Source organism: Periophthalmus magnuspinnatus, chromosome 6 (assembly GCF_009829125.3).
Source record: "Periophthalmus magnuspinnatus isolate fPerMag1 chromosome 6, fPerMag1.2.pri, whole genome shotgun sequence".
Taxonomy (NCBI): domain Eukaryota; kingdom Metazoa; phylum Chordata; class Actinopteri; order Gobiiformes; family Gobiidae; genus Periophthalmus; species Periophthalmus magnuspinnatus.
Genome location: NC_047131.1, coordinates 8,669,436 through 8,680,525, shown reverse-complemented (window position 1 = coordinate 8,680,525; position 11,090 = coordinate 8,669,436). Strand labels below are relative to the sequence as shown.

General features: G+C 42.6%; 1 protein-coding gene across 1 annotated transcript; it reads right to left on the bottom strand.

Annotated features, from left to right (window-relative positions):
* Positions 1 to 1,581: 1,581 nt before the first annotated feature.
* Positions 1,582 to 9,292, bottom strand: dusp6 (dual specificity phosphatase 6). Its single transcript, XM_033968087.2, has 4 exons — positions 8,232 to 9,292; positions 6,832 to 7,005; positions 6,364 to 6,627; positions 1,582 to 3,365 (listed from the first exon to the last, which is right to left on the bottom strand). Exons 1-4 carry the CDS (start codon positions 8,632 to 8,634, stop codon positions 3,052 to 3,054), a joined length of 1,155 nt encoding a protein of 384 aa, XP_033823978.1. The 5' UTR covers positions 8,635 to 9,292; the 3' UTR covers positions 1,582 to 3,051.
* Positions 9,293 to 11,090: the final 1,798 nt, after the last annotated feature.

The following is an 11,090-nucleotide window of genomic DNA, read 5'->3' as shown; positions in this document are numbered from 1 at the left end:
GGGTCACACTTACTAAAATTCAGTGGAAAGTCAGTGTGACATCACAAAGCAACATTCTCGTCGTCATGACGATGGAGCCATGACGATGGAGCCATGACGATGGAGCCATGACGATGGAGCCATGACGACAGAACAGAATAAGTTGCCTTTACGTAACATTCTAGAACATCTCTGTGGTCTGTTCTATGGAAAATTCAACCATAGATTCTGGCCGATCGGCCACAATTATATGGTGGAATTTTCTCCTTAACCAACCCATCCACATGAAACAAAAACTGGCACAAAGTTCAACATCTTTTCTGTAAATAAACAGAAGTGAAATTATTATTATTATTTGTATTATTATTATCATCATTTAGGCGTTTATGCCATTATTCAAAGACAGGAATGTTGTCCATGTCCACACCATATGATTAAGTCTGTTTTGGAGTCAGTCCTAAAGAAAAGTTCAGTTTTTGTGCTTTATAAGTTTGAAATAAGTCTGAATATACATGAAATATTCAAACTTATAAAGCACAAAAGCTGAACTTGACTTTCCATGGATACGTGGTTGTGCACTTGTAGCTGGGACAGTAGGTCCAAGTATTATTTTCTGTCACAGCATTCAGAAAAACAAAAAACAAACCACTACTACACAGTGACACAGTTTGTTTTACGTTATTGTGCAATATGTAAACCAATTCAAACTATTCTTTTAAGAACTTGAAACACTGATATTGTATTGAAAACATTTTGTCTTTTGAGTCTCTGGATGAGCAGCTGCCAACAACACTGTACCTGATGTGATTTATTAGAACAAAATGTGACTTATCCCAGAGCAGATGTATTGTATAAGCAGCTCTGGAGGTCAAAATAAGTGTGCTGTGTGCTGCCTGCATCTAATTAGAAACAGTTTTATTGACTGAAAATCAGAAAGTGCGTGTTAGCATGCTAGTTGGTAACTTCATCATTACCTCGCAAACCCGCTCTGGTCTCTAAAAGTTGTGAAAAGCACTTATAAACTCATCATGGTGAGTAATTAGGATGTTCTGAATCCATAAAATAAGTGAGGTATAAACTTTGTTCCACTGCAAACTGTTTAAAATGAACTAGTTTTGCTTTTCAAGTTTTAATGCTTTGTCTGTTAGCATGTTTTAGCATTGCAAAGTCTTTTCCTATTTAGATTGTGCTACTTTAATGCTAATTTTAAAATGCTAACGTGCCACTGGGCTATTGCTGCACTGGAATTTATTCAGCTTCAACAAATTTGACAGATTTTTCCATAAAATGTCAGGTAAATTATGTTATTTTTCTCTCCTCTCCCTCTCTCTTCTCTTCTCTCATATTTTACTGTCCAATAATCAGGAAGTACACATTAGCATGCTAGTCAAAACACCGCTCTGGTCTCTGATAGTTGTGGAAGCGCTTATAAACTCATCATGGTGACTAATTAGGATGTTCTGAATGCATAAGTAAGTGAGGAATAACTCTGGACCACTGCAAACTGTTTAAAATGAACTAGTTCTGTTTTTCATGTTTTTAAGACAGTAAAAATCAGTGCTCTTAAAGTTCTTCCAACAAAACAAAGAGACAACAGTAGAATTATGTAATCAAAATAGCAATTTATTAATAAGTTATCATCTTTGTACATTCAGGAGAGTGAGGGGACGCCATAGAAAACCCATTCAAAATCTTTCTTTTTCAAAATCTCCCAAAAAAAACAGACATAATCCCTGAAAGGCTTTTGTCATCCACACATCCAAAACTAAAACACAGAAATCTGCACCAAAAACTTCAAATTATAGTTTCAAAATTTCAAACAATTGTTGAATATGATTTAAAATCTGGTGCCAAATTTCTGAGTTTCTGGCTTTTCCAACATGATTTTGTGAAAGAAGAAAGAAACTATGCCAAATAGACCCAGGTCCATATAAAGCAAATATATTACATAATAATACAGAATACACAAGTTCAAAGCTGCACTGTGGAACTTTTCTGGCCACCTGCTTGTCTCCACGGTTATTGTTTTGTCTGGAATGTTCCGCAGTATGAACCCTTGAACCCTTGGATAGGTTGAATGCCATACTGTGGAATACGAGCAAGGAAGCGCACCGTCCACCAGTTAAGTTCCGCAGTGCACCTTTAAAGGCCCTATATTACAGAAAACTGACTCTTCTGAGCTTTAAGTCATGTTATAAAGTTGTTACTTCATCAAAAACAGACCTGGAGTTGTCTTTATTTCATTCACATGTTTGAGTAACACTTTATTATTAGTCTGTTACATCTCCAAAGCTCAAAATGCTCTGTTCCACCTTGTGATGTCATAATGTGGTAGTTTTCACATTAACAGCTCTTTTTACCTTTAGTTCAGTAGAGATTGGCAATTCCAGGACTGAAATTATCCAAATGATTCTAGTGAAGGTGTGTGGAGTTTAAAAACACAGTGGAGCACTTCCTGTATTACCACTTGATGACATCACAAGGTGGAACAGAGTGTTTTCAGTTTAAGAGAAGAACTCCAGGTTTGTGATGAGGAAACAGCTTTATAACAGACAACAGATAATAGTGTAATACGGGCCCTTTAACGAAAGCCGATTTGATTTTTGGCATAATAATCTCAACATACTGATCATCACAGAGGCTATAATATAAAGTTCCCAGAAGGCTTTAATGTCTAAGAATATGATTTATAGACAATGTACAAATGATTCAAACACTCCACTTAAGGAAAAAGTTCATTGGTGCTAAAGTAAAGCTGAGGCAAGTCTTCACGGAAGACACGTGTCAAGTTCTGGAGGATTTTCACCCCAAAATGTCAAAATCCAGAAGTAGATTTTTGTGATTTAAGTCCGCATGTCTTTGGCACGCCCAACTGTAGCAACTTCGCAGCAAAAGTCTCAAATTGTCCATAGCAACTTCTCCAAATTCTTAGTTTAGTTTTGCAAAACCGAGTGGTGGCTTTCAAACTAAACTTCGCCCCAAACTGCCGAAAAATCGCCGTGACAACAGACGACTCAAAAAGTGAAAATTTCTGCCGATTTTCAGAGAATTTCAAAATTTCCAGTGTGAATTTCACGTGGACTGGATGGGGTCCAGCTGGAAGACGTTGTGATTGGTCGGCGTGGTGAAATACAGCTGCTGATTGGCTGTTGTTATCCTGTTGTCGCAGGGGCTGTTTACTCCGAGCGTGCGTTCAAAGTCCAGGAGCTGTCCCATGAAGTTGAAATTGGGCGAAATGTTGGACTTTTTGGTTTTGACGATGTCGTAGGCGTCGTTCATGGAGAGGTGGAGCTTCTGCATCAGGTACGCCACGGTAACAGTTACCGAGCGACTGATCCCGGCCAAACAGTGAACCAGGACGCCACACTTCTGGCCACGAGCTTCGTCTGCAATGGAGAAAAGAGAGGCAAAAGGTTAGCATGGTGGCTAATGTTTAAAGACTGAGAAAAAGGAGAACATGCTAATGCTAACTGATGATAAACTGTATTTATTTGTTTGTCTAATGAGCTAAAAAAAAATAAAAATGCTAATGCTAACGTAATGGTAAACAGTTTGTTGACATGAGATTAATTTAGTTCCATGGCTTTTGGACGGACGCCATTTTGAGGACTTTTTTGTGTAATTCTTATAGAAATGTTATTACTTGGATCTCGCTTTGTCTGTTAGCATGTCTGTTATCATGTTTTAGCATCTTAGCGTCTTTTCCTATTTAAATCACACTGCTCTAATGCTAACGTCAAAATGCTAATAGCCCACTGGGTTGGTGTTGCATTGAAATTCATTCCGCTTTAAATTTATATGATTATTCACTTAGAAAAAACATATTTGTCAAATTTTTGTAACATATTTTTTGTTCAATTTGAACCTCGCTCCCTCCCTCTCTCCTTCTCCATCCCTCTCTTCTCTCTCTTTCTTCTCTTCTTTCTAAATGAGCGCTTTTGTAAAGACTGTCCCAGATCCTCATGAATGGGGCTTCCTTCCTGTGTGCGGCTCGAGTTACACCCCCCCCCCCCCCTCCCTCCGCCGGATGTGTGGCCCCCTTCTCTCTTTCTCCTCTATCACTCCTTCTTTTCTCTCTTCTTCTCTTTCTCACTTCTCCTTTTAATCTCCTTCCTGTCTCTCTCCCACTCATGCCGCCTTCTCCCTATCTGCCCCCTTCCACTCGTTTTCACTTCTCTCTCCTCCTCCCCCTCTCCTCCGGACATGCAGCCTTCTCTCTCTCTCCTTCCTCCTCTCTTTGCCTCCTTTCCCTGCTCTACCTTTCTACCTCTTTCTATCTCTCCTCAACACAGGACATGCGGCTTTCTCTGTTCTCCTGTCCCTCCCCCTTCTCCTCCTGTTTTTCTCCTCTCCCCTGCTCCATCCTCTCTCTCTGTCTCCCCTCCCTTCTTTCTCACTCCTCTCTTCCCCTCTTTCTCCCCCTCCCTCCTCCCTCTCTCCACCGGACGTGCGGCTCTGGCTCTTTTCTCTGAAGCACGGAGCGTTTCGAGTTTCCACACTGGCTTTTGTTAAAGATTACACAAGCGTTTAAAGCGACAGGAGTGAGAGGGGTCAGAGGGGAGGGGTCAGAGGGGAGGGGTCAGAGGAGGAGAGGGGCAGAAACGCACTCGTTCCATCACGTTTCAGGTGATATTAAGTAAAAAGACTATGAAAAATAGTCTTAACAACATTTATTTTATTAGCTAATTCATGCTAAGTACTAAAAAAGTACTTCAAAATCTTAAAGGAAGTTGCAGACATGATTTCAGATATAATTTATATTTTGAAAAGTAGCTGTTAAATTGAAAATATGAAGCATGATTTGTCGTACAGTGTCTTGCCAAAGGACACAACAATATAAACTTGATATAAACCTGCCACTTGTATACAAGATGCTTTTTTTCTGAAATATTTACATTTCTGAAAGTCCTGTTGGAACAATTCCTGTTTTTAAAAAGTGCACAGTGTACCTCGTCTCCATGGAGATGTCATTGCTTGACCTTGAATGTTCCACAGTACAGCATTAAACTTATTCATCTAACATTTATTTATTGCTTTTATTCCTGATAATGCACTCGATCTGGTGGCATCCGGGCAAACTAATAAGATCTCCATGGAGACAAGAAGGTGACAGACCCCCACCAGAAAAGTTACATATTAAAACTTTAGATTGTAAGCTGCTAAAGTTGCAAAATGTGTCTTTCCCCTGTACAGATTTATTGTATGAGCAGCTCTTGAGGTGAAAATAAGTCTGGTGTGTACTGTACTGCATTATTATAAAGCGTTTCAATATCACAGAGTAAGGAAGTGCGCGTTAGCATGCTAGTTGTAGTTAGCGGATAATATCTTGTTTCTCTTCTAAAACGTGGTGGGGAGTGTTTAGCTCTTTGACAGTCCTGGGTCACTTTCACTGACTTCCTGTTGGCGTCAGGTTACACTGTTATTTTGGTTTGCCGTGCTCCTCTTTCACCTCCTGCACACACACACTTTAACCCAGTGGATTTGCACACCGCCCTGGTCCCCCCTTCACTACTCACACATTCATTATTAGCAAAACCTCAGTTGTTTTGGTAATATATCACCAAAACCTCCCTGAAAACCTCATGTTCTGAAATGTCCCAGTGTGTCAGATGCCCTCCCTTTGTCTCTATAGGGTCTTATTCTGTGTAAAAGCTGCTAACCCTGTAGCTTAGACCTCTATAAATGCAGTCTGACATATCTCTGTGTGTCAGATGCCCTCCCATGGGGTTTTATTGTGCGTAAAAGCTATACAGTTCACTTGGCCAATCTGAACCGCATAATCCGAACTTCCTGTTACAGATAAGAAGCATTACATTGATAAGATTACAACGCTCATATCAGCTCATGTCAGAGTCTCTGTTAAGTAATGATACAGTTCAAACTTAGTGAGGCTATTTTAAAACCAGGATTCGAGATAACAATTTAAATTTTTGTTTCAGAATATTTTACATTTTTACATTTTGTGTTGGCGTAGTAGTAGTAGTAGTAATAGTAGTAATAGTAGGCCTTCACAGTTGTTTTTCCACTAGCTTTGTCTGTTAGCCGTTTAGCATCACCAAGTCTTCCTATTTGGATCGTGCCGCTCTAATGCTAATATTAAAATGCTCATAGCCACTGGGTTGTTGCCGCCTTGTACTTCAAACATGTTCTGAATTGTCCCTGTGTGTCAGATGCCCTCCCTGTGTCTCCATGGAGTCTTATTCTGCGTAAAAGCTGATAACCCTGTACTTTAGATCTCTACAAACATGTACTGAAATGCCTGGGACTCTTGGATTAGTTTACCATACTGCGGAACATTTCAAAGCAAAGAACTGACACCAAAAAAGTTACGTAATACACCTTTAAATCTAACAGTGAAAGTACATGGTATTTGTACACACTCACCGATGAAGCTGATGGCCTCTGGGAAGAACTGGGACAGGTTTTGGCTCCAGTGGTCAGAGATGGGGATCTGCTTGTACTTGAACTGGCCCGCGTTCTCAAACAGGTTGGGAAGGTTCGGGGTCACGTTCAGGATGTATCTGATGCCGTGCTCCTCTAGAACGTCTAGGTTTGTAGCGTCTTTAGCGCAGCCCAGGTACAGGTGAGGCAAGATCTCCACCGGGAAGGAAGAAGGAGGGTTCGACAATGGGCTGCAGTCTGTGGATTCTGCAAAAAATGAGTTACATTATAGACAATTTTGAAGTTTTCCCTGATCATTGCTGTTAGCGATATGGTTCGTTCTCTACAGGGATATAACAGGATGGGAGGGCATCTGACACACAGGGATACGGGAGAGTGGGAGGAGTCAGAACTAAACCAGGACTAGAACAGAACTTGTACCAAACCAAGACCAGAACTTCCTCTACCCACCTCTGTCTGTGGCGCTGCTGGGGTCTATATCCGACTCGATGTCCGAAGAATCCGAGCTGATCCTGAGTCCGCACAGCCCCAGGACGGGAGCCGAGGGGGAGCCGCAGGGAGGGCAGCCTTCCAGGTTAGTCTCACACAGGGACGGGTACTCGGCATGGAACTTACTGAAGCCTCCTGCAGCAACAGAACCACAACTGTGAGTCCAGAGCACGTGCGAGCAACAACACAGCGTCGTTTGGAAGTACTGGGATTGAGAAGATACCACGACATTCCATAGACCAATCATATTTAATACAGATGGGAAAAGTTTAAATGAATGTTGTTAAAATGCAGATTTCTGTGAATAGAAATAATAATATACTGAATTTACCCGTCTGGATAAAGTGTAATCAACATGCAAAACTGTCCAATAGTGTTCTTAAGGCTTACATTATATGGGCTTGGCTTGGGTGCAACAGGAGATAAAAACATACTTTGGAACATTCTCCTTGGAAACAGATTTACAACAGATTTAATGCTGTACTGTGGAAGATTACAGCCAAAGGAACAACATTTCCATGGAAACAAACAGGAACATGGCCTGAATTAGATTTGAGCCGCATCCAAACTAGGACTAAACCAACACGATACTGGAACTAAACGTGAATCTATATTTAGAAGTTAATAAAGGTACAGTATGGAACTTTCTTTAGATGGCACATCATCTACATGATTCTATTGACAGACAAAGTTAAAACCTTATTTTCTTCAGGGCAATAAACACATGCTTTCATTTTGGTCAAGTTTTTGGATAGAAGGTTACATACTGTAGGTTTAAATAGAAAAATATAATAATAGCATGAAAATAGCATTGAATATTTTAGCTGTCCATCTGTATGTGATGCATTTTACACAGGGAGACGTGGCAACTGATCCTAATGTGATCACATTGATTATTTGAGTGGCCCAGTTATCTGCCCCTGAAATCGTTTGCACAAAGTAACTTCCTGTTGCGCAAAAATGCAGGTCAACAAACTCCAACCTGACAAGTCCCAAAAGCTCACATGGATCTATATTCAAGTTTTAGGTTTTAAATCTGTAGGCCACATACACAGCTCCAGTATTGTATTTTGACTGAAGTTATTACATCTCTATAATATCGGTTGTTTGAGAAGTCTATTGTTATCTGCGGCTGGAAATGTTTGCAGAGAGCAGCTTCCTGTTGCGCAAAAGTGCAACAAAGTTCATCTTGATTAGCTCCCCAAAGCGCGCATGGATCTATATTTATGTATCAGTGTGACAAATGTGCAGTTTGAGTGTTACAACCTGTTTTAAGAAGTACAAGTAGAATTTCCCACAAAAACACTTTACTACAGTCACGTTGAGGCAGTATGAATGTAACACACGGGTTAATATCTCACCTTCCAGGTAGAACGCCTTGTATCCCTCATCTTTCATTCTCTTGAGCAGCAGCCCCAGCACCGAGCCTCCGTCCGTGTTCTCGTTAAACTCGCGGCTGTACTCATCATACAAAACGATCGTGTCCGTTTTGCACCGGCGCACGAACTTCTCCCGGTCTTCCCCGTTGGACAGAAGCGCGCGCACGGGCAGGTTTCCCTTCTTCAGCCGCCGCAGCATGAGACTCGGGATGGCCACGTTGATCGCGCTCTGTACGTGAGAGGACTCGTACAGTTCTTGCGCTCTGCAGTCCATGAGGAGCAGGCCCTCGCGCCGGGAGTCCATCTGCTCCCGGAGCCACGCGACCGTCCGCCCGTGCGCCACCGACGACTCGATCTGACCCGCGGGCCGTAGTTTGTCCAACATCGTGAAGAATGTGCGAGCGACTGGGTCTTCTCCGGAGCGAAAAGAAACCACGAATGCAATGTTACACGAGAGGTTGAGATAGGTTCATAAACAAAACATTCAAGTCCAGTGGCGTGTAAAAAACAAACGTAATGTGAGAAAAAAACACGTTAAACAAATCCAATAAGGAAAGAAATCGCGAGCTCCAGTTGGATTCTGCGTAAATGCGCCTTGAATCCGGGACGTTTTGGGTTAAAAATGATTCATAGAAGATCGACGTCTGCGCTGCGATCGCGTCAGAGACTGAAGCAATGCAACGAGACCAGGGCCCGACACAAAATACTACAAATATAATGCGTAAAACTGAAGAGGCAATGCTCCTCGTTGTGTTGAGCAAAAATAGTCCGAGCTAGAAGTGATTTGAGCTGCGAAAGGAGATCCGAGCGGCTCATTCATGCGATTCTGCAGTTTTCTCAATGGTTTCACTCCTCGTTGGATTTTTTTTTTTATATAAGTCCACAAATGTCCAAGTACAAGATATCAGCTGTCTTGTATGGGCCGGTTTATGCGTAATAGACAATCCAAATGCGCTCTTGTGCCGTTATGGAGAGGTTAACCGTGCGTAATAGCGCACAGCTCCTCTCGTGTCCGCGGTTTCGCAGTGAATCGGGTCTTTGCGGCACTGTGCGTCTGAATGGTCTCTCTCCACTCGCCTCCCCATTGGTCACGGGGCAAAGCGCTCAGCCAATCAGAGGCGTGCACGGACGAGGTCGCTGTGGAGACGGGGGGCTGGGCGTATTGTTAATGAGTTTGTCATTCACAAAAAAGAAGAGAGAGAGAGAGAGAGAGAGAGAGAGAGAGAGAGAGAAAGACAGAGGGAGGGAGGAGGAGGAGGGGGCGAAAAGAGAGGAGAGAGGAATTTCCGCTCCGGATCAAGTGAAGCAAACAAACAGAGGAGAGAGGAACTGAAGGGGGGAGGAGGGGAGAGATAGAGGAGAGGAGGAAGAGGGGCTGATACAGAGGAGAGGAAGGAGAGGATGAGGAGAAGAAGGGGAGGAGGAGGAGAGAGGGAGAAGAGGAGCGGGGAGGAGGAGAGGGGGGAGAGGAAGGAAGCGAGGTCACATGAGAGGCTCAGTTACAGACTTGCATTCTTCACTCAGGGCAAAACATTCTGTACTATGCACTCTCCAAGCCCCAAACACCACACAGGGCTGACAGATCTCTGATAGTATCTACTGGAACTAAACCAGGACTAGACCAGGACTAAACTATGAACCCACACTGCACCGGAACTAAACCAGGACCAAAGGGCTATAGGAATACACCAAAGATAAACCAGGACTAAGTTAGAACTAAAGCAGGACTATATCAGGATTACACATGATCTAAACCAGGACTAATCAGGACTAAGTCAGGACTAAACCAGAACTAAACCAGGACTAAGTTGGAACTGACCTGAAGCAGGACCTGAAGTCGATCTGAGTCATATCCAAACCAGGACTAAACCAGTACTTCAGAACGTTATTGCCAAAGGAAGAATATTTTCATGGAAACAAGTTCCTCCAGGTTAAATAAGAGTTAGGTTTGTGGAGATGCAAGGCCACATGTTTTTTTAGACATTTTTCTGTGCAATAAATAACAAACTAAAATGAAAAAATCTAATCTGTTCTCCAGTACAAATAAACTGTAGTGACTTTAAGATGTAAATCATTGATAACACGTTTGCCCTTTGGTTAAATGTTTTGTTTGTGTCTTTCCTCGTCTCTCGTCTCTACTCTTCTCTTCCCCTCTCTTCTTCTTTCTCCTCCTGTCTCCCCTTCATTCCTCCTCTCTTCTTCTCTCTCCTTGTTCCCTCCTCGTCTCTCTTCCTCTCTCTTCATCTGTCCTCTCCTCCTCTCTCCTCCTCTGTCCTTCTCTCTCCCCTCTCTGCTTCTTCCTCTCTCCCCCTTTTTCCTCACTCCCCTTCACGCCTCCTCTCTGATTCTCTCTTCGCCTGTCTCCTTGTCCTCCTTCTCATCTCTCCTCTTCTGTCCTCCTCTCTCTCCCAACATCATATATATGACGCAAGATATACTTCCTACCTCTTCCTACATCCTCCCTTTCCACTCTTTTTCTCTCTCTCTCTCCCCCCTCATTCTCTCCCTGTCTCTTTTATTCCCTCCTCCTCTCTTTCCTCTTTCCCTCCCACCCTCCCTCGCTCTCCCTCTCTATCTTTCTCTCTTTTTCTGTCTTTTGTCTGTGTTCCTCCCTTCTTTCACTTCCCTCTATGTTCTTTTTCTCTCTCCTCTCTTTCTCCCTCTCTCTTTCTCTTTTTCTGTCTTCTCTCTGTTCCTCCCTTCTCTCCCTTCCCTCTATGTTCTTTTTCTCTCTCCTCTCTCCATCCCTCTCTCCATGCCGCTCCCTTCTCACCCTCTCTACCTCCGTCTCTCTTTCTCCCCTCTCCTCTATCTTTTTCTCTCTCTCCTGTTGTTTCTATT